We start from the raw sequence: 21541 nt of genomic DNA on the forward strand, positions 1-21541 counted from the left end.
TCTACAAAACATCCTAGCTTGCCAATCCTACAAGTGGAACTGTCTGAAAGTAAATTGCTGCTTGAATATCCAACCCCCATGCAGCCACAGAGCTCAGGGAAGCCTTTCTGTGCAAGAGGCGCCAAATTCCTGCCAGCACGGCCATGTGCCTCCAAACAAAGAGCATAAACCATATCCTCTTGAAGAAGGGGCACTCAAGAACACTATCAGCAAATAAAGACCAGCGTGGCGGGCAGAAGATAAGCTACACAGGCTGTGTCTCTATATACATTAGTAGTTTCTTAAGTAGTATCTTCATGGCATGCTCTGACTTAAAAGAAGCCATGAATAATCTTTTGGACCAATTATTTTATCAATATTTCAAATCCTATCCTATTTGAATATAGATAAAAGTACCAAGTCATCACTCTGAAAAAGAATTAGCTTTGCCCCAGCTACCTTGCTATTACTTCGGATATATAATTCAGGTAGATAACACACGACTGTACTACATCTTGCAAAATTTCTGCCAAAAAAGTACGCTGAATTCTAAACACTTGAAACAACTTAAAAAAGGCTACAGACACCTCACCACACAACATACTGAGTCAGGGCTCAGGTAAGAGAACAGTCATGAGTCTGTACTGTACAGTTATGAGCACTGGATAGAGTGAAAAACATATAGGCTTTGCCAGTAATTGTTGCAATTAAAGGAAAGACTGTTCCATGGTGAAGCAAACATTTGGGAAACAAAGACTCTGCTAGACACTGAAGTTCTGTCCTGATGAATGAATGATAAGCACCAAAACACAATGCAATGTCAGAACTTTAGAAACACCCTAATGGGTGTCCTCCCATTTGGTAGGGATTGCCAATTAGAGGAAGTAAAAACTTTCCTTTGAATGAACGACAATGAATGCATTGTTTGAACAAGTCTTTCATCTAAAACATTTATGAAATAGGGCAGTAATAAAAGCATTTACTTTTGTAATACCTCCATGAGTTTGTTTTTACATGTCCCAGTAAGTAACTGTCATTTAGAGCAAAGTATTCCAAACAACTGTTATTAGTAGATTAAAAAAAAAATCCTCTTAAAATAGAGCCAAATACAACTCAACGTTTTAAACACTGTTAGCAAAACTAACCCATGGTACACGTAGGTTCGCATATCACTTACCATATACGAAGGGAATATTAAAACCCGTTTATGTTTGCCACAGGGCCATTGAGGATCATCTAGAAGATTTGGATCATATTCAACATAGTCTCCCAGTTCGCTACCTGTAAGACAATAGCATGTATAAGAAAGGAATTCATTCCATCAAGAAATTTCTAGACTTAATATACCTGGCAAACAAGTTCACAGGTAATGCACAATCCATGCAGGATTTTTGAAAGAGTGTGAAGATTTTGATTAATCCAACTCTAACTCTTTCTATAATAAAATAATTTGCAAAGATATACAGAACCTACAGCTTATGAGCTATCTAGTAACTGTGAAATGGAACTGCAAAACTGTTCACCTAGAAAACTGCAAAATTATATAAAAATCCCTAATTAAGCCACAGGCTATAAGTCTGCCAGATTAATGTGATTCCATATACGCTGCCATGTCCACATGACAGAAAAGTGAGCAGAAAAGTATTCCTGACTTCTAAGCACAGCAACAAGTTTTCATCTGCTTATGCAAATGCTTTCATGTATTGCAATTAACATGCCAAAATATCCTCAGTGCATAGGGTTTTGGCTAATGTTTTGTGCCTGGTTCTGTAAATACAGCTCTTCCTGTTCTAATGAAGGTCACGGGCATGGTTTACACTTCCAGCTTATGACTGCCTGTTGTTGCTGTATATTTTCCATAGCAAAGCAGGGCAACGATGAGCCATACGTCAGAGGAACAGCAATCTTGTTTAATTAACTTTCCATGAGGCGCAAGCCAGTGTGGCTAGAAAAACACAGAACAACGTTGTAAAAGACACCCCAACATCTGTACAACGTGCAACATCAGCTAGAGACGACGTTCTGCTTACGTTGAGCAAAAAAGGGGTTAAAGGGGCTGTAACTTCCAATAACTGCCTCTCACAAGGGCCTGCAAGGATATTAAAACAAGCTGCTTAATAAGCTACCTGCATCGATGCTCCCTTGGGTGCTGTTAGCTCTTGCCAAAGAGAGGCTGCGATGGCTGGCGTTGCGGAACTGCGAGAAGGACGAGGTGGAGTCGATGGTGTTCCTCCGTGCGCCCAGGGCGTTCGTGGGAAACAAGAACTGCGTGTAAGAAACCGTCTAGAAAGAAATTCAGAGCGAACAGGCAGTTACTCTCAGCCCAGCTCAGGCACAACACGATTCATTCTGTGCCTCCCAGTTTGAAAGGGAAGCTAAATTAGTGAAGAATTTTTTTTTTTTTTAGATTTGATAATTAGGCACAGCTGAACATCAATCTCCTGTGTCTGCTGCAGTGTAGTCAGTTCATCCACGCACAAAAGATTTTTTCAAATACATTCATATTTTAGACAAAATAAAACAGCAAACACACATATAAATGTTAATATACTGGACTTATAAAATCCTACGCAAGAAGCCCGCTTAAAAACATTTCAGTTTGGTCTTTGGTCTTCAGCACTACCTGAACTTGAGCATTTATCTCGTCTTTTTCTGTTTCAAGACTTGGTAAAGTCTGGTGCCATATGAGGGGTACTCGTCTACAGCAGCGGTTGCTGGAGATCATCTGCTACCTACCAACGTGGACTACGTTTGCACGAATATTGTGACAAAAATATTTTTAAAGGTTGCACCAATTTTCTCCTTGCACACTTGGACAGAAGTAAACTATGCCTTGCTTCTCATAGGTTTGTTTTCTTTATACTGAAAAAAAAAAAAGTGCCAGCCCCGAGACTGATTTATGAGCAGGTCCGAACAGGTATCAAATAAAAGGTGTGAGCTCTACTTTATACAAAAGTGGGCAGATTGCCCTCAGTAATTTTCAGCCTGTTGTCTGGCCTGTCACTTGGCTAGGTGAGCATGCACTGCCTAGCAGCACAGGCCCAGGATCTTAAAACAAATAAATGATAGGAGACTGGATGAATAAACTGTAAAAAATGAATTAGGATTTCAGCCAAAAGGCTTTCATTTATGAATGAAATCAAATCTCTTCTATATATTTGCTGAAAATGAATCATTTTGCCTGAAGATTCACAATTACTTTTTCTATTCAAATGAGTGCACTCGCAGATTTTGAAATACTCATCAGGTTAGTACTAGCGTGTTTTTGCTCTTTTGGACAAATACACTGTAAAGTTTGTTTTATTAAATAAAAGTGAAAGCAAATGAAATTACCGCTTGTAACTATTACCAGAAATTATTTTCAAGCTGCTGCCAATATGCTCTGCAGTGATACCCAGAGCCAGGGGAATGCTGTGTGATTCTGAGTGTTGTCAGAGGTGGATTTCTTCAAGGAAACAAAGTGGTTTGCACTGACAGGTTGGACAGTCCTCTTACATTTGTGCTCATTTTATTTATAATTTTTACACATTCTGCTTTAACTACTGTGGTGTACTACACACTGCAATTTATTTTCATATATAGATGGCATATATAGATGATGGATATAAATATCTGTCACCAGTTACATCATGTTTTTCCCTTATCGCATGGTATCAGCAGACGAGGAACTGAGGAATTCCCACCTTCCCATCCGCTCCCAGCTCCACACCTTCAAGCCCAATTATTTCTTTCAGACACACTCCTGCAGAATGGCACTGACGTCCTCCGTCCAACTTCACATCCCTGCAGAACAAAACCCAGAGGTCAGCACCCTTTTCTTCTGAGAAGCAGAGACATCTTTTAATGCACACACCTTAAATACTGAAGCTGAAATAAGGTAACAGTGATAATCCAAGCGTATTTGGATCCAAATGCATCCTACAGGCAGTGCTGTGCTGTTTAAAATACTCCATCGCTCTAAGTTACATAAAAACCCAAATTTTTGCTAGGTTGCACTTCATCTTCCACTCATGGTGCAAAAATCAGTTCCTAATAACCAGACAGAATTTAGAAGTAGGAGGGAACCAGGAATCATATAAACTTCAGGTGGGACCCAGTGACCTTGCCTAAACACTTTATCTCTCTAACACATCCACCCTTCTCAAGCGGAATAGCGCCTGGGGAAGCTGCCGGCAGGGATTGCTGCTCATCTAAGCACCGCAGGGTGTTTCAGGCCAAGTGGTGAGGCTCTGCTCCTTGAGGCCATCAACAGGAATCCTGCTTTCCTTCCATCACCTGCGGACAGAAACTTGGGTATTTATTTTCAGAGGACTGATCCCTTTGGTGTTTTACACTTAAATGACATATCAAAGAGAATCAGGCTGAAGCCCATGCTTTAGCCCCAGAATTGAGATGACAGTGAAGGTAAAAAAAGACTATAAGTGAATTTGTGCTCCAAAAGTAATGAATCTTTGCAGCTCCAGAAAAATTTATCTTGTGATATTTTGCTGGCTGATAAGCACTTAGGTCCAAGGGTGTGCTTAAACACTGTGCCTGCAATTTAAATTAAGCATATACTCAATCATCTCTGCTTGAACGAGGTTTTGCTTACCCTCATTCCAGCATCATTTCTAGGTGCGTGTGATCCAGCTGGTTTCAACAGGAACAACAACTTCAGTTTGTTCAGATTACTTAAGTATAAAAAGGTGCTGAAGAGCTTCACTGCATCACGGCCTGCAAGTTTTTATCTCAAATCCAGTGTCATCACGTGAGAGAGGCTGACACTAAACCCTAGGCACAGGCATCCTGCATTCTCCTCCCTTGATGGCTGGACTAGCCTCTTTTGCATTTTCTCTTTGCATATCCCATTTCCCTTTATTCAGTTTGCAACCTGTCATTTACTTTATTTCTTTGAAAAATGGAAACAAAGGAGTTCCTAAGAAACCATCTATCTTACTTCGGAAAAAAATAAATCCAACATATCTATCTGCTGGAAAACATATTCCTGTGACAAAGGAAAATACCGGATCAAGAGTTTAATACAAACAATGTCCTCTTGATTTCCTGACTGGGATTCATTTAGCACAATGCCACATTATCATTCTGTTTCCTGATAGCAAATTACTAAGAGGTTGAAAAAATAATCATGTAAAAACATCCATCTACCAGAAGCATCAGGTTAGTCTCTCTGTTCCTGTGCAGAACATTCTTCAGGTAACTATTTTTTATGGAGAAAAATATTAAGCAATAATTATTTCAGTAGGCCTTAACTAAGAAACAGAATACACAATTGAAAAAGCCCCCCAAATCAAAACAAAAATATGAAATATCTGAAATAATATCAGCATAAGTTAGCTTCCTCCCCGCAAAATCCTACAGACACACACTAGGAAATAAGGGCACTGTGCCTATGAAAACAAGTCCCGGAGAGGACTCTCCGTGCAGTCAATAGGAGACATGAGAGCAGAGAGAACTTTGCCACCGCCTCAAAGGCAAAGCCGGCACCCTGGGACAACTGAGCACAGCAGCTTCTCAGCAAGGAGCCATGCTGGGGACTGAAGAGAAACGGGCTCTTTGGAGCAGAGGAGCAGGGTCAGCGGCAAGCGCAAGCCTGCTCTGGAGGGAAAGCTCAGCATGTGTAGGCAGCAAGTGACCACTGGGCTTGTAAAACCGAGTAATGAAGTATCACTGCCTGCGAAGAAACTCACTGTCCTCAAAACGGAGAGAATTTAATTCACTTTCCTGAGGACAACTCGTTCAAAACACGTGTACTGTTTCTCAGGGGTGTATAAACGTGAAAGATCATGCTAGTTTATAGGGATCCTCCTTACACCACTGAAAGATCCTGGTGAACCTGCAATCCCTAAGCTATTTCACTTCATTGTTTTGTGTTGCCTGTTACTAGGACCAACAGCAAATCAAGCTTTTGCAGGGCAAAATTTGATTTTTTCCCCCATTCCTATTACAAAGAAGTTAATGAATTTTGCCTAGGAGAAGCTGTTCTGGGGTATCTGCTGAGTGAGCCAGCTAAATAATACTAGTAATCATCATCCCCCTTTCTGGAATGCAAGCGAAGTCAGGTTATGGTTGCTCTTGTGGGAACTGTCATTGGTGGCAAAGTGAAAACAGAGCATCCCCTGGGTGCTCAGGGAGCTCCTCTGCCTGGAAGAGCAAGGCCAGGGGCTGCAATCCTGCTGCTGCAGGAATCCCAAAACAGCCCCTTCTTCATGCAACTTTGGGGACCCCGAAAGGTTTCTGAGAGCAGCTAGGCAGGAGTGGGAATATGTGTTGGCTTGTCTATCTACCTAACAGGCAAGTCATGCCCGGGAAACTGCCAGGGCGGTTTTGGGGGCAGGGACAGCGTGGAAAGGGCTGCCGCAGAGCCAGGCGCCGCCATCAAGACCTCCAAGACTCGACCCCTCTGTGGTCAGTGGGCTGCGTGGAGGAGGCACCAGCTGGAGGACGGGCACTTCAAAAGGTGTCAAACTAAGTTTAAGTACTTCATATTACTGTAGCACCAAGTTGCTACGTAAACCAGTGTCCATCAATACAGGGTGTTGAAAAAACACAGAGTAGAAAAGATAGTCCTTGCCAAAGAGGACTTTTAGCAAAGAAAAAATTTACTTCTTTTCCTCAATTTTGACTTTCCTGGGATTTATTTTCCAAAAGCATTAAAAAAAAAGGAGAATTTGAGAAGATGCCAAAAAAATAAAATAAATCATGGGAATTTAATTTAGCAACCTTCAATTTATCTGAGCAAGGAAAGCTTAAGGAAACGACAAGATCAGAATGACATTTCCTTGGGAGTGAAAAAAATAGAACCCACTTCCCCACAGAGTTTGGGGAGTTACCTTGGTTCACATGCATGCCAGACTCTAGACATCCTATTTGTGCATCCCATTTCCACAACGCATGCTGCTGAGAGGTGTCAAAAGCCACGCTCAGAACTAAGCCGATCATTTCAGTTACTTGAGACTGAAGAAAACAAAAAAAAGTTTCTGCCCCTAACTGTTCTGGAACAAGAACTGTGTTAAATTGTGAATGCAAATTTACTGTTGAATAATGACTATTTTACCTGAATTCTACCTTTACCTGGAGTATTGAATAAACAAGAATAAAAACAGGATACATCAGCCTGTGCATTTTATTAGTCAAGCATGAATTAACAGAATATAAATTGGATATTAGTAGCTTTGGAAGTGTAACATTTCTTTAATAAACCAAACGTATAAGGCCTCGTGCAAGATTCCTGCTGGGCACTTGCTCTTTAAATGACAGCAACAGTTGAACACTTTAACCTGTGAATAATTTAGGAGTCAATTAAATATTAAATAGATTTCTAGACACATTAAAAAAAAATCCTTTCAACTTATTGCAAAAGGGATCTGATAACTGTTATTTAGAGATGTGATCTTTTGTGGCTGTATTTTATGCTTAGTGATTCCTAACTACTAAGGCAGCTCATGAGACATCAAGAGAAAATTCTGTCCTTATTCCTTGCTGCAAATAATTTTTACTGCTGCCTCTGTTTATGGGGACAAGGAAAATGAGAGTTTTGGAAGGGATGTGCTGCCAGCCAGCCCAGAGCGTTTCTCCCATTGGCAACACTGATTAAGGCTGCCCGCTTTAATTGATCTTTGTTTTCAGACCCTAATTGCCACCATGATTGCTGGAACAACAACTCTATCTGCAATTTACAGGGAAAGGAGGTGGAGAGACTGGTGGAAAGACTCCTCTAATGGGCCCGTATCCTTTTTTATGTTTTTCTCTCCCTCTATTCAGGTATCAACATGTCAACTCTTGTTTTGACGTTTTGCCCAACAGGGAGAAAAAGCTCAAAATTAAAAGGTATTACTCTGGGGGGATTCATGAACCTCACCAAAGAGTGAGCATCTTACGATGGCTCTGTAAAATTTATACATTAGATTATTTGGTCTGAAATGCCCTCTTGCATGAGAACAATCTGGATTTATCTATCTTTCTGTAAAGGCAATATGCACTTGTTTATGCTTTTTGTTCTGGTTGGGAGAGAGGAGGGTACTGGGTAGTAGCAAGGAATGTGGGCAATGGTAAAGAAAAGCATTCCCTGTTATATGCTAAAAATAGATAGTTATTATTCCCAAAGTCTCTGAAATGATAAATGCCCAGGAAATGCATCCGAGTGATGATTTAATCAAAATTGCCTCGTGTGCAAAAATCCACTGGGGGAGAATAGCAAGAAACTTGGTAACAAGTCAGAACAGTGTCCTGCTTCACTGTGTGCCCTTTTTTACAATCCAAAGGGCAATTTTGAAGCTCTCATTTCTCCTTTAAATGTTTCCAATTTTCTGCATCCACAGTAGCACCTCTTACCTGGCCTGCCAAGCTCACTGACCGTGGTGGTCAAACTCACCTAATGGTTTCGTTGTGCCCCGCTCTGCAGCCAGTGCCAGCGCCTGGCCGGCTGATGCCCTGGGCACTGCAGTGACGTGTTACTTGGCACGAGAGCACTGAAAAGGTTTCCTTCTTGCCATCACTGAACTCATTGGTGCTTCCACCAAGCCCTTCAGTGGGCAAAGTTTATTTCAATGAGGATTCAGCTGTAAAAACTGGATGAACCTCATTTGCAGCACTTCAGAAAAGAACACAAATCCTTTCTATCTTACTGCTCAGTGCTTTACTGCAGAAGAACCATTGAATGCCCATGCTTCGATCCACGCAATTACTTGCATTATTTCCTTTAACTACCAGCGAGTTTAGTAAGATAAATTCCTATATTCATGTCAGCGAGCAACACTCAGCAGTGACACTGCAGGCAAGTCTCTAACCTCTTTATGAATTCAATGCTGTGAAAAATAAAACATCAGGTGAGCTGGCCGGTTTTATAAGGCCATGCACTATTCAATGCTCTAGATTTTCCTGTTTGATGCTCTGGATTTTCCTACTTTCACACACTGCCTCCAGCCCCAGGAACACTCATCCACTTCTGCCCCAATGAGTGACAGTTGAATCAAAAACCAAATGTGTTCCAGTGCCACATCTATGTGACGCCGTTGGTTCTGCTCCTTCCTCTAGTCTTTTAGATTAATCTCCCTTATAGGACATTGGAAGCTCTTAACAGTTTCATGAAAATTCACAAAATAATATAAAATTGTAGTAGGTACAATTTCAATCTGTGAATAAAAATAAATGCCCAATATTTGTTATTAATACAAAAACAAATAAACAGCGACAACAAAAATCTTTTCAAAACCCTGTTTTTAAATTGAGAAGCAGAATGATGTCCATCAAAGAAAAAAAAATTGAAACAACAGAACTGCAGAACCAACCAACTTCCCTAGCTTTTCTGCCTGGGGAGAAGACATAACCTTTTCCTCCCTTTTAACAGTGATAACCTACATTCTCCTCTCCTTTTCAGAAAACTTTTAGGTAGGCACCTTAAAATACTGGCAAAAACTAGATTATTTTCAGAGAGACCTAGGGCATTTCCTGCCTCTCTCGAGGAGCAGCAACCTCAAGGCTCAGCTCTATTTACTGCCGGCTTCGCCCATCACAATGCGCCCTTTGGCAAAGGGCGGCTCAGGAGGGACCCAACGTGCACCTCTGACAACAGCAGTCGCTGCCCTGGCTCTGCTGATCTGCAGCAGGAGATGGGAATTATTTCCCATCTGCTGCTAGGGAGGGTACAGCGGATGCTGCACCACAAATCCAGTTCCATTGCAAAGTAGCTCTGCTAGCCCTTGGAGGACTATATTTAAGTAGCAAAGAAGAACTCAACAGATTAGTATTAGCATAATATTATGCATGATACTTACAATTTGAAAGTGTTATGAAAGAATACTGCAGTGTCAACACGTATATAGAGCACAGTATCAATGAATGGTGAGAAAGGAGTGGAGAAATAATTCTTATAAAGCACAAGCATCTTTCCACCAGGGCAAGAAAGGTGCAATGGTCATGGTTGCATTTCCTGTTGCATGAGTTTCATTTGCAAATGGTACTACAAAATCTCTGTGTTTTAACAGCAGATCTTCAAAACTCGCTTGGGCACAGTCCTGTGCCACGTGTTCTAGGTGACCCTGCGTGTGCAGGGGGGTTGGACTAGATGACCTCTAGAGATGCCTTCCGACCTTAAGCATTCTACGATTCTATGTGCTTCACAGGTGAGCAAGGCTTTGTTCAGCGGAAAAATCCACATCATAAATATCTGTGTAGCCACAAAGAATATTTCTAGTAAATTAAGAGAAGAGTTAACAAATGCTAGGCTGATTCTGCAGTACCACATGTACCCATGTACCCATGACAGCCCTTGAACTGCCTGAACACTAAACTGTGCATCATGCAGTAACGTTATATTTCATTTAAGCCAAACCAAAGCCATTGATCCCAAGTAGTTTGCCAATACTATCAGCGTAGCTGAATCATGAAGGCGCTACAGGTGACCTTGCAGCATAATCTTCCTTACATTGTTTTCACCTGGATACATCTTCTCATATAGTGATTCTGATGATCTGCATGTGGGAGTAAAAAGGAAGCTCCAGTCCTGCCCATGACCCTACTCCTGGCCACAGAGACAGGGTAGCTGCACCTGCCATCATGCCACGAGCAAAGATGTAGGCAATCTGAATGTACCTAGTCCTGGAGAATAGAAATTTTGGCTCAGATGCACAAAAATACTTCCCAGTGATTTCAGCCAGAGACAGATCATCTCAAAATCCTATGGATCTAGATGTTAATTCTCCCCTTCCCCCTTGCGCTAAAGTTTTGTATTACTATCCCTTGCACTTGGCGCTGGTGAGGCCATGCCTCGAATACTGTGGTCAGTTTTGGGAACCTCACTACACAAAGGACATGGAGGTGCTGTAGTTGAGTCCAAAAGGAGGGCTACGAAGCTGGTGCAGGGGCTGGAGCGCAGACCTTGTGAGGAGCGGCTGAGGGAGCTGGGGTCATTCGGTCTGGAGAAAAGCAGGCTCAGGGGAGACCTTATAGCTCTCCACAACTGCCTGAAAGGAGGTTGTAGTGAGGCGGGGGTCGATCTCTTCTCCAGAATAACTGCCGATAGGACAAGAGTAAATGGCCTCAAGTTGCAGCAGGGGAGGCTCAGGCTGGATATTAGGAAAAATTTCTATATGGAAAGAGTGGTGAAGCTTTGGAACAGGCTGCCCAGGGAAGTGGCGGAGTCACCATCTCTAGCAGTGCTCAAGAACTATGTAGATGAGGCACTTAGGGACATGGTTTAGCAGGCCTGGTGGTGCTGGATTTATGGCTGGACTTCATGATCTTGAAGGTCTTTTCCAACCCTAGTAATTGTATGATTCTATGATAAGCTAAAAAAATTTACATCAGGCTGGAAGACAGAGGGCATTTCGAAAATCTTGGATTTTTGACACAGGGAATGGGGCTGGATTGCTGTGTACTGGCACTTTCTACCTTCTCATTCTGTGCCCTTCTTGTGATGCAAGCCATTACATATTGAAATAATATTTAGGTTTGCTGTTGGGCTCATTACTGGCGTAATTTAGAACATATGACCAGCCACCAGCCTTACAGAATACATTCAATTTTCAATGAAGTGGCAATTTCCAGAGGGCAGTGACCATAAATGAATGACGATGCACCAAAGAAGAAAGAACGAAGCTGACAGCCTGTCAAGAATTTGCCTGATGTGTCCCCCCCATTTAAAAAATTACTGTAGGAGACAGAAGAGCAAGCCAACTTTCCCATGAGATACCTCCTTCCTTTGCAGATTAAAAATAATCTCTCTCGCTTTAAGTTACTGAGGCATGAGCAGCTTGTGGCAAATAATCCTCCAAAACAAAATAAATGGCTGAAAACAGTGAGTCAAATTCCTCCTTTTCGCGCTGGATCAGTTTGACTTGGGATGAGTCATGGATCTTACTCAAACCAGCCCCATCCTACCAGCTGAACGTTTCCCCCAAATTTTCCAAACCAGCTGCCTCCAGATGCTGCTTTGCTGCCTTTCCCTGCAGGCGCTGAGTCCAACCCAACCAAAGGCCCACACAGCTCCTTGGCTGTTTGGCGAGCTCGTGGGCAGCCGAGGTGGCCACCGAGCCCTGTGCCCCAGGCCTGGGGTGACGCTGCCCTGCCTTCGCTTGCCCCGCACCTCTGAGCGCGCCTGCAGCGAGCTGGGCTGCGAGACTGCGCCTCCCGGTTGGATCCAGGGCGTTTTACTCAATGATCTCAGTGATGGCTAAAAGCACAATAAAATTATAGAACATACAGAGCATACAGAACATCGATGGGGATGCTTCTCCAATTTAGTAATTTAAGATACAAGAACACCAAAAAAATACATTGGGGAATCAAAACTGTAGTTTGAACCTGGTCACGTCCCACAAGGCAAACATTTCTAAGTGCATTTCTCTTTTCTTGGAGCAGATATTTAAAAGCATCAGCCTTGGTCACAGTGTTGTCCATACTCAGTTCTATATGCTTACCCAGACAGACTACATAGTATGTGTATAAATATACATACCCGACTTGGGTACAGTCTCGATATGGCAGCACTGAAAATATGCTACAGAAGGATCTTCTGCTGCTGATAAGGACTATTCTAAAATATAAAAGAAAATAAAAAAAGATCAAAGACTAAAATTTAAAAATCCCACCACAATATGCAAAGCAACAGACGTTATCATCAAGGAATTTGTAATCACAAACTTCTACCATTGACAATTTCTCCCTCTTCTTTTTAATGCGTGACAGCTTTCATCTCACTGATAAGGTACAGCGCAACCAAATCTTCAGCGCGGTGCCGAGGGCTGTGCCTTACGTCACCCAGCCAGCGAGTCGCAGGGTGCCATCCCCTGCAGAGGCTTTCTAGGAGGAATATATTGAATAAATTTTACTCGTAATTCAGACTGGATTTTTTTTCTAAGAGTCCTAGTGAACGAGAGCCCATCAGGAGGGCTGAGAAGCTCTTCTGATGGCTGACCACTACGTCTCAACCAGAGCAACTCCTTCTCCCTCAAGGCCTATCACTGGATTTGCAGCTGCACAAATGACAGATACAAATGTCACGTAAGCTTTGGTCTCACCTTTAAGGTCAGCACACAGCCCGGAGAGCACAGAGCTTATCTTGGGAGCCACCCGACTCTTACAGCAAATGCCTGGTGTTTTTCAACCAGTTTCCAAATCCCGGCATCATCTTGCAAAGTTGCTGTGTAGCATTTAATTGAGCACCGTAGAGCAGCCCAACCATTTTACATCCACACTGTTACTTTTCACCACCAAGCTCTGACTTATCAGTAAACAACACCAAAACCCATGGGTTTCCAGAAACCCATGTGAACTGCCATGAGCTACATAAGTAAAGCTTGGGGAGAACCAGATGGGCAAGATGTCAAGAGAGACTTCATCAAGATGTATGGATATATAATATTGATAAATAATTGTTTATTTATAAATATAGCTTCTTTCCTCAGTAGGTTCAGGACGCTGCCAGTCGTGTAACTGTACAAGGAAAAGTCCCTTCTCCTGGCCCAAGCTGGCCAACACTCTGAACCCCGGCGTATTCCCCTAAGACATGATGAGGGCAGCCTGTGCACTTCCAACCTGACGAGCATTAGGTTTTCCTCATGCTGATACTAAAAAGCTCCACTTATGGTCCAAAATACTAATATTATCGATTGGCTTTTCTTCGGGGTTCTTTCATTTCCCTGCTCTGCTCTCCAACGTTGATGCTATTTGCCACAGATCAGCAAGGGGCCAGGATTACACCCCGTTTTTTTGCCCTGTGCAGGTCAAAGCTGCATGACAAACCCTAGCAAACTATTTTGTTCTGTGCTGTCTGAATATCAGCAGATGCACCTGTGAGTCTTGCACCCAACATGCTGTTTTTAAAGCACTGTTTTCTTATGGGACCAACTCAGTCATAATTCTTGGAAATCAAATAAAAGGTTTATGTCACCAAGAGAGCTGTTGCATGTAATTATCAGCTATTTGGAAAAACGAAGGACAATCAACTTTCCTTCTCCTGGATTGTCCTACTAGAGCAATTTCATTTTCTTCTTTAAAAGCAAATTTAAGAGCAAAGTGCCGTTCTCCTTGTGACAAAGGATGGTGTCTAGAACAAACAAGCACACAGCATTAGAAAATTCTCCTACAGCAGAAACCATAGGATCTCACTGTTTGTTTGAATGCCATAATACTCATTACCTATGATAAGCATCTCATGAGCTATAAGATACTGTCATGGTGCAGTAGTAAACTTACTTTGCAGAGCAAAATCATTTTTCACGCTGGGGCAAGGCAGTCAGCAAGCAAGAAAACCTGAAATAGGATTAATTCTGTGCTTGCCATAGCTTATGGCTGAATGGTTATTACTCACAACAGCTTTCTTGTTCCCTGAAAGCCTTGTTTGCTCATGTATGAAACTTGGCACAGATTTTGAGGCTGACATCAGAAAGCATCTTTGAGTTTGGAAAACCACAGTTCCCACCAGGCTATCCTCCCCATTCCCTCTAGCTGCTTCTGGAAATACAGCTTCTCCACCAGCGCCTTACTAAGAAAATATACTCCTACTGTTTAAAAAAACACTGATGCTTTCCACATCCACAAGCAGGGGCAACATTGCGAACCTACCATGGAAATGTTGCTGTATCAGAGGGAATCAGATCAGCAGGAAATAAAAGGCATCAGCTTTGATTCCTTTTCATTAAGACCCAAACGCCACGTCTGCGCTGCCATAAGCCATGGGATCCTCGTGACACAAGGATCTCCCAAGCAGGGTGGGCAGCCCAGGAGCACGAGCAAAGCTGTGAAATACAGAGCAGCAACACCGCACAGCTCTGCAGCACCCCGAAAACTCAGCTCAGCGGCCGGCTCTCAAGGAGACCCAACACCGACACCTCCAGGGCCCGTATAAAAAGCAGTCAAAGACAGGCTGACCTTTTATGAGGCCAAAGACAGCCTCCATCTCAACCACCTGGTCCAAAAAGCGAAACAATCAACTTTGGATCCCTAGGAAAAGAGAAGACCAGAGCTGGCCCATGGTAACTGTTCAGAAGCTGAGCATGGAGGCACAAAGCAACATTTTAGTTAGAAGTTCACAGAAGGTGAAACAGTGCTATCTGTTGGTCCAAAAGGCCCAGAAATTTGTTTCGAGTTTGCTTTGAGAAGGAAGGTATGGTGGAAGCTGACTGTTGTTTCTAAGAGAAAAATGCTTTCTTGGCTTTTAACTTTTCAGTAAAGAGCACCTAAGATGCTGCACAGCTCCAAATCAGCTCTCAGCAGAAGTAGCCCAGGACGGAGTGGATTTACATGCCCCGGTTGCCCCTGTGCCATCTAGACATGTTTAAAATTGCCGTGTAGCAAGGCTTGGTTCTTTCCTTCTCACAGAGCAACCATCATGTGCAGTAGTCCGAGAGCATTCAAAGCAAATCTTCCAATTTATTTAAGGAGACGTATGCTCTAAAACTACAGAAAATTGCCGAGCACAAGGCTCTCAGCAAAATCTGTACCTCCTGACTAAAGGAACTTTCTGTAATCATGCACTGTGACATACACTATGCACACTCTGTACACCCTGAACATCATAACTCCTTTTCTTACACCTGATTCATTAAGTTTGATACGGGGGCTTTGCTCCTGCATGCAAGAAGCAGACACGTGAAGAACGTCCTTTCGGAGTCTCCCAAGTTCAAACTGGCACTATTTGAAAGTGGCTGAGAGTAATTTCAAACAGTGACGACACTGCAAATATTCAGCCTCTGTGTGTGCATGCGTGTGTGCCTGTCCCAACGATTACAAGGGCAGCAAATAGTGTGTGGATCTGCTTTTCCAATGTGTCCCTGCACAGCCTATGGGTTCTGTTTGGTTTTGGCCAAAGAGTACATAGCAGAACTGCATGCTAATAAAAACTCGAAAAAGCAATAGCATGGGGGTGGGGAAATACTATTGTTTTACTGCTTTTATACCTGCTCTATGGGCCAATTCTGGAAATGATCTTGTCACATTCTCACCCTGACCTGTTTGTTCAGCTGGCTCACTGTGCTGTTTGGTGGCCTCTTCTGCTAGATAGGAAATCTGCTTCAACGGTTTATGAACGACACCACCAAGAAACCTGCTGAGTAGAGGAGTTTCACTGGGTGAAACCATGTGCCACTGGCTACATTTGCTGATTTGTCTGCTAGGGTTGGCATGGTTTTGTTTTTTAATGAGCAAATTACTTCACCCTGTTTTACAAGACTGCATCGGTAACACAGTCCAGGAAATCTGGTCTTCCATAATAAACCATGCCCCACAGATCCAAAGATACTGGTTTAACCAGCACATAAAACTATCAACAGGAAGCCAACAAGTAATCACACTGTGGTCAGCAGAGGTGGTTTCTCGCCATGCTGAACTATTTCTAGCCCAACTATTATTTTAACCATGGCCAATATGGGGAGGACATGAGCTGTGAAGGTGTGAAAGCACTCAAAAACTCCTCAATTTAGGCTGAATCCCTAAAACAGCTTCACCTAAATTTTCAGGGGCCCTTTTTATCTAGCGTGGCCATTAGTTTCAGTGAGGGCAGTGGTGTGCAGACCCCTGCAAAAACAGGGTACTACTTCAATTGCTTACTGCTCGATTCGGCTGGCCTTCCGCAGACACAGTGTGTTGACTTTACTTTTTATTTTTAGCTAACATCTCTGGGACTCTTTGTCGATACGATGAAAAGCATTTCAAAAACAATGCATCTGACTCTTATTGTATCTGTGCTCCAGATAAATGGATCTTTATTATGGTTATGGAAATAACCTGCAAAACTGCGCGTGCTGATAAAGATAAGCTAGCTGAATAATAGAAGCTTACTCACTGCTTTCTTAACGAGAAAAATATTCTGTTTTCTTATCAAACATAATTACTGATATATAAACCCAGATAAAATGCTGTGTGTATTTTAGAGATACATTTTTGCAGCAAATGTGGAAAAAAAGTCTTACTTTGTAGATTATTTATGAACCACTTAAGCATTTTTATAGGTAATATTTTTATCACGTTTATACATATATTTTATACGCACATCTCAGAAATTAGTCTTTGTGGAATTTGCATAACACTTTATGAATAAATATTTCCAGTGTTAGAAATTCCCAGTGCAGATGTATATGTGTTATGCACAGAACAGACTAAAATTAGGGGTCTGCTTTATAGAGTTTGATTCCACATGAATTTGTTAAGACAATAACAAGCCATTAGATAACAGTTAGCGGTTTTGCATGCATCTGTCTGCAACAAAAGTGGTGTCTAAAACCTCTTGGAGTGGTGTCTACCACCTCTGAGAGCCACATTCTAAAATGTTTGTGTTGATTAGTCCTGCTCGCTACATTTGTCGATGTGACACTAACCACGGGGAAAACTTCTCTAGCCAAGCGCCACATTCAATTCACACAAACGGTTGTTCAGTATTATATTAAAAATGCTATCGAGAGGGTTGCACATTTGTTGAAAACCCAGTGGCCACGTGCAACACACACCGTAGCACGGGTGCGTATGTACGTACAAGGGTGCACAAGGGCTAGTGCTCAGTGCACAGCTGGGTCTGCTTGCTCTCCTCATGGCCAGGTTTGGAAGGACATGCATAGAATAAAACACCCACAGAGATCACCTTGGAAAGCAATACAGAGGATGGGTGTCATCCTTCTTGGCAGGGAGGAGCTAGTTTCACATCAGAGTCGAGTGGCAATGCAATACAGACCCTATATGTTGACAGGAACAGCAGAATGCACCATGTGGTGTGGAAGGTACCCGATGTCTGCTGCTATATATATAGGTCCACTGGCACCTATGCCTGCAGTCAGGTAGCCCACGAACCAGCCGGTCCTGTCACCTGGGCAGGTTCCACCATGTGCCCCATCTTACATCTACCCTCTGGCACTGTCCTCCCAGAAATGCAACCTGCCTAGCCTGATGGCACCACTCATTTTCCTTTTGCACAGTTACTTGTGTTACAAAGATACCGACCTTAAAAATCTCCCGGAGGGCAATTCCACTGATTAATAATTTATTCGAGCAAGGAGTGCACACTGCAGCCTCCCCACTGGGAGATTCATTAATGGCTACTATTGACTGGGTATTAGGTGATTTGCAATGGGCCCCCGTGCTGTTTCACAGGGGTATCGAACCTTCCGTTTCCCCCCTGCCCCAGGAATTGCCTCTGGAGCAGTAGCCTTTGCATGCACGGTACCTGCCGTTCCTGGTGTCGTGCTGCCGCATGTTCTTGATGAAATGAACCTTCTTAAAGTTCTTTGGTCTGGGGGATCCTGAGAGAGTCCGACATCTGAAAAATACATCAGTTGGGGGAGAACAGGGGAAAACAGACAAAAAAAAAATAAGCGTATTCAGTTCCCTGCTGCACAGCAGAGAAGTCTACACAAAGGCAGGAAGGAAAGACTAGACAAATTATTCAAGTCACCCTCGTTTAGGAATCAGCAACAACAATGAAGACAATAAGCCTGGAAAGGTGACAGCTCAAATAAAAAAAATATTTAAAATAATAAGAGAAAGTGCCAGCACCCTCCCTGCATGATAAAAAAGTTAAAAAAATCTCAGCAAAATAAAACTTCCTGTCATCTGCTGTGATAGCTTAGATTTTGCTTTCAGAGGAAAAATAATGAAATGGAATCTGGTAAATCTTTATGTGTTTCTTCCTCCCCACACCATCACACACACTTTTGGATCCTCCTCAGCTTTTGCTAAAGGAGTTATTGAGAAATGTTCTTTCTTGTTTTAGTTTTAGAAAAACTAAAATCTTGCATTTACAAGGGTGATCCCTATTTACTTTTAGCTCTAAGCATCAGCTTCCACGTTCCCAACAGCATATTAACCAACAGGAAAATAAACTCAGGAAAAATCTCTCTTCAAAACCTTGATCCTTAGAGCTCTGTTTTACATTTCAACTTGCTTTTTTAAGAACGGCAGCGAGAGGAGGACAGTGGCCCTGGAAGGAGCAAGGAGCCCCCCTCCCCATGCTGCCTGGCTCTTCCAGTCCCGGGGAACCCAGGCCGTGCTGTGGCAGCTCTGCTGCTCTCACGTCCCCACCGCCTCCGCAGCAGGGGCACTGAAGCAGCCGCCGGGCTCGGGGGCAGACGGGGGGTTCCACCTGGCTTTTTGGAGAGCGGGGTTCACAGCCAAGGGGTTCACAGCCAAGGGGTTCACAGCCAAGGCTATCGTGGCCGCTGCTAGATACCAGCTGCGGGGACAAACTGCTGTAGTGCTTTGCATTTTCACTTTACTTGGCTATTTTTTACTTTCATTTTTTAAAAATTTTATATATTTACTATCACTTTTCTTCTTGCTAGCGAAATCCTCGCAATTACCTCATCCTAGAGCTACAATTACTCATTTCCTTTTTTATGGGAATATACCACCACGGGAGTGATACTACCAACATTTCTGTGAATTAGCAACTAAATACTGCTTCAGCAACCAGACTCTGCCTGTATCTTTTGCAAAGTCTGTGCATTTGAATCATTTGTGGGAACACTTCGTAACACACTGGTCAGTGTTCAGCAGAGGCTGGGTAAAAACCATCAAGTTTTGGGAACAGGCCAGTGGATAGAGGCTCTGCTATGAAGTCTGTGCTTCCAGGTAGGGAGAGACGGCCGAAGTGAGTGTGCATAAACAGGCTATAGGCTAAATACTGATATAAACCAGCTGAATTACAGCTCCCAAGATCAAGGGACACTGAAAATTAAGCTGCTGCCTGGCCAGACAGTGAGCTGGGAGCAACCACGTGCCAGCCACATCACTGATCAGTCCATGCAGGAGCTGTTAAACACTTGCTCTGTCTTCCCTTGCCCCTCACGATGCCCAGGGACTAATCTCTGTGGTCCTCAGAGAAGCTGTTGCCTCTTGGGGTTGGGTGTTTCAATGAGGGCCAGGATAGCAAGTCTATCCAAGCTTATACCCTACGGACACGTGGCCAGAGAGATAGTAAATACAATGACCTCCGCAGCGGGGCATTTTCCTCAATGTCCTCCAGGGTCTCCAGAGAAGATCGCTGGGAGATCAGCCGGCGCCTGCAGAGTAAACAAAACACAAGAGCACCCTTGGTTAGAGCAAGAAAGTACTCAGAGCAAAAATACTATTTCATAAAAGCTTCTATATCAAAATGTAAATTGCAACTTTCCACTCTTAACTCTTCCTTCCCATTTTTTTCTGTTTTCAAATTTTCCCTTCTTTCAAAGGGTTTACTGCCCACCTACCACCAGTTCCCCCTTTGCCACGTTGCAGCTTGCAATACTGTAATTACAGCTCTGCAACGAATGACAAGGACAGAGGTGCAGCCGGCCCAACTCTGGCACACATGCTGATATGGGGGATGCTGCTGCTTGCAGCTCTTCCCTGTTGCTCCCTGCCCACAGCTTTTAACAAAAACTGCCACTCACGTCTCGGCAGTGCCTGCTCTGCTACTATCTCATCCCCCTCGTGGGAAGCGATGAAACAGAGGGAAAAAGAGGAGAGAGTTCCTAGCACTGCATACAAAAAACCAGCAGTTTTAAAAGGCGCTCTATCACTCCAAATAGCAGAATAGCTTGCTTGTGTTTTAAACCAATTTTCTTCACTTGCGTCAGATCCCTCCCCATGCTGTGCTGAGATGAAGTTGTAAAGGAAATGTCACCCTTTCTTTTTGATTTTTTTCACTGTTGTGGTGGGCAGGGAAGAAGCTCCAGTACAGGGCTCCTGGAGCCAGGCTAGAAATCAGATTACTGAAAAGTTTTCAATTCAAAACAACCCTGAGGTTCGGTGACTCAGATTACTACTAGATCAAACACCAGCTTGGTACCACTAACCCCCAGGGAACACATTTCAAGACTGACTAAATGTGTACATGGGTTTTCGAGTACTTAGAAAAAAATCATAAAAAATGTCCTCTAACAATTTATAGAACAACTAAATGTAAAGCACAATCCTCTTAGGAAAATATGCAAACCTGCCTCCCCCTCAAATTTGTCAAAATTCGAATTTTTGAGGATCTGGCCTTAGATACCATGCACCTTCAAAATGCTACTAGTGACGAGGCAATCTGCATTTTAGGATATTTTGAACTTGCTGACACACAAAAAGATGACACCAGCCATAAGTCTCCTGTGTTCCACTGATGGTCACTGTACAGAGACATTTTTCTAGGGAGAAATGGAAAGCAAGAAGAGCTCCCTTCCATTTTCAGTTCCATTTGTCCCTAAACAAAGGTGGGAGGCTTCAACTACCAGCACCACTTGATGTGGCAAATGTCATCCATTGCTTTTTAATAGCTCTTACTAAATGTTATTGGCTTAATAGCACACTGGGGCAATGATTCTCTCCTATCTTGTGCGGTTATAATGAAAAAAAAAAAAAAGAAACCTAAAACTTTGCATGCTCATTGGTCAAAGAGAGATTAACAACACTACCACCTTAAACATATCAAGCTAATAATATATTTACCTAAATGCTGCAAGGCACTTGTACCCCACTAGATGCCTATTCCAACCACTATCATGACTCCCCTCCAGCCTGTCCCTCAAAGCTACTCATCACTCTCAACATCTCTGCTGAGGGTTGCGTTGACTTGGGTTTGAAGACTGTCCCACATTCACCGGGGGGCAGAAATACC

The 21541-nt window shown here is 43.0% G+C and overlaps 1 protein-coding gene across 1 annotated transcript in view; it reads right to left on the reverse strand.

Annotated features, from left to right (window-relative positions):
* Positions 1-1156: 1156 nt before the first annotated feature.
* Positions 1157-21541, reverse strand: part of LOC104576563 (CDK5 and ABL1 enzyme substrate 1) — a gene marked incomplete at its 3' end in the record, with an annotated part of 45552 nt that continues 25167 nt past the window's right edge. The window contains exons 2-7 of the mRNA XM_088521400.1: positions 19893-19964; positions 18131-18223; positions 12434-12511; positions 3663-3762; positions 2106-2262; positions 1157-1260 (exon numbers count right to left, since the gene is read on the reverse strand). Of these exons, the coding sequence (XP_088377526.1) occupies positions 1157-1260; positions 2106-2262; positions 3663-3762; positions 12434-12511; positions 18131-18223; positions 19893-19964 (604 nt within the window). The remainder of the gene's footprint in view (positions 1261-2105; positions 2263-3662; positions 3763-12433; positions 12512-18130; positions 18224-19892; positions 19965-21541) is intronic.

The sequence above is a fragment of the Tinamus guttatus genome, unplaced genomic scaffold (genome assembly GCF_059628265.1).
Source record: "Tinamus guttatus ecotype Peru unplaced genomic scaffold, ASM5962826v1 Tinamus_guttatus_pri_ptg000122l, whole genome shotgun sequence".
Classification (NCBI taxonomy): domain Eukaryota; kingdom Metazoa; phylum Chordata; class Aves; order Tinamiformes; family Tinamidae; genus Tinamus; species Tinamus guttatus.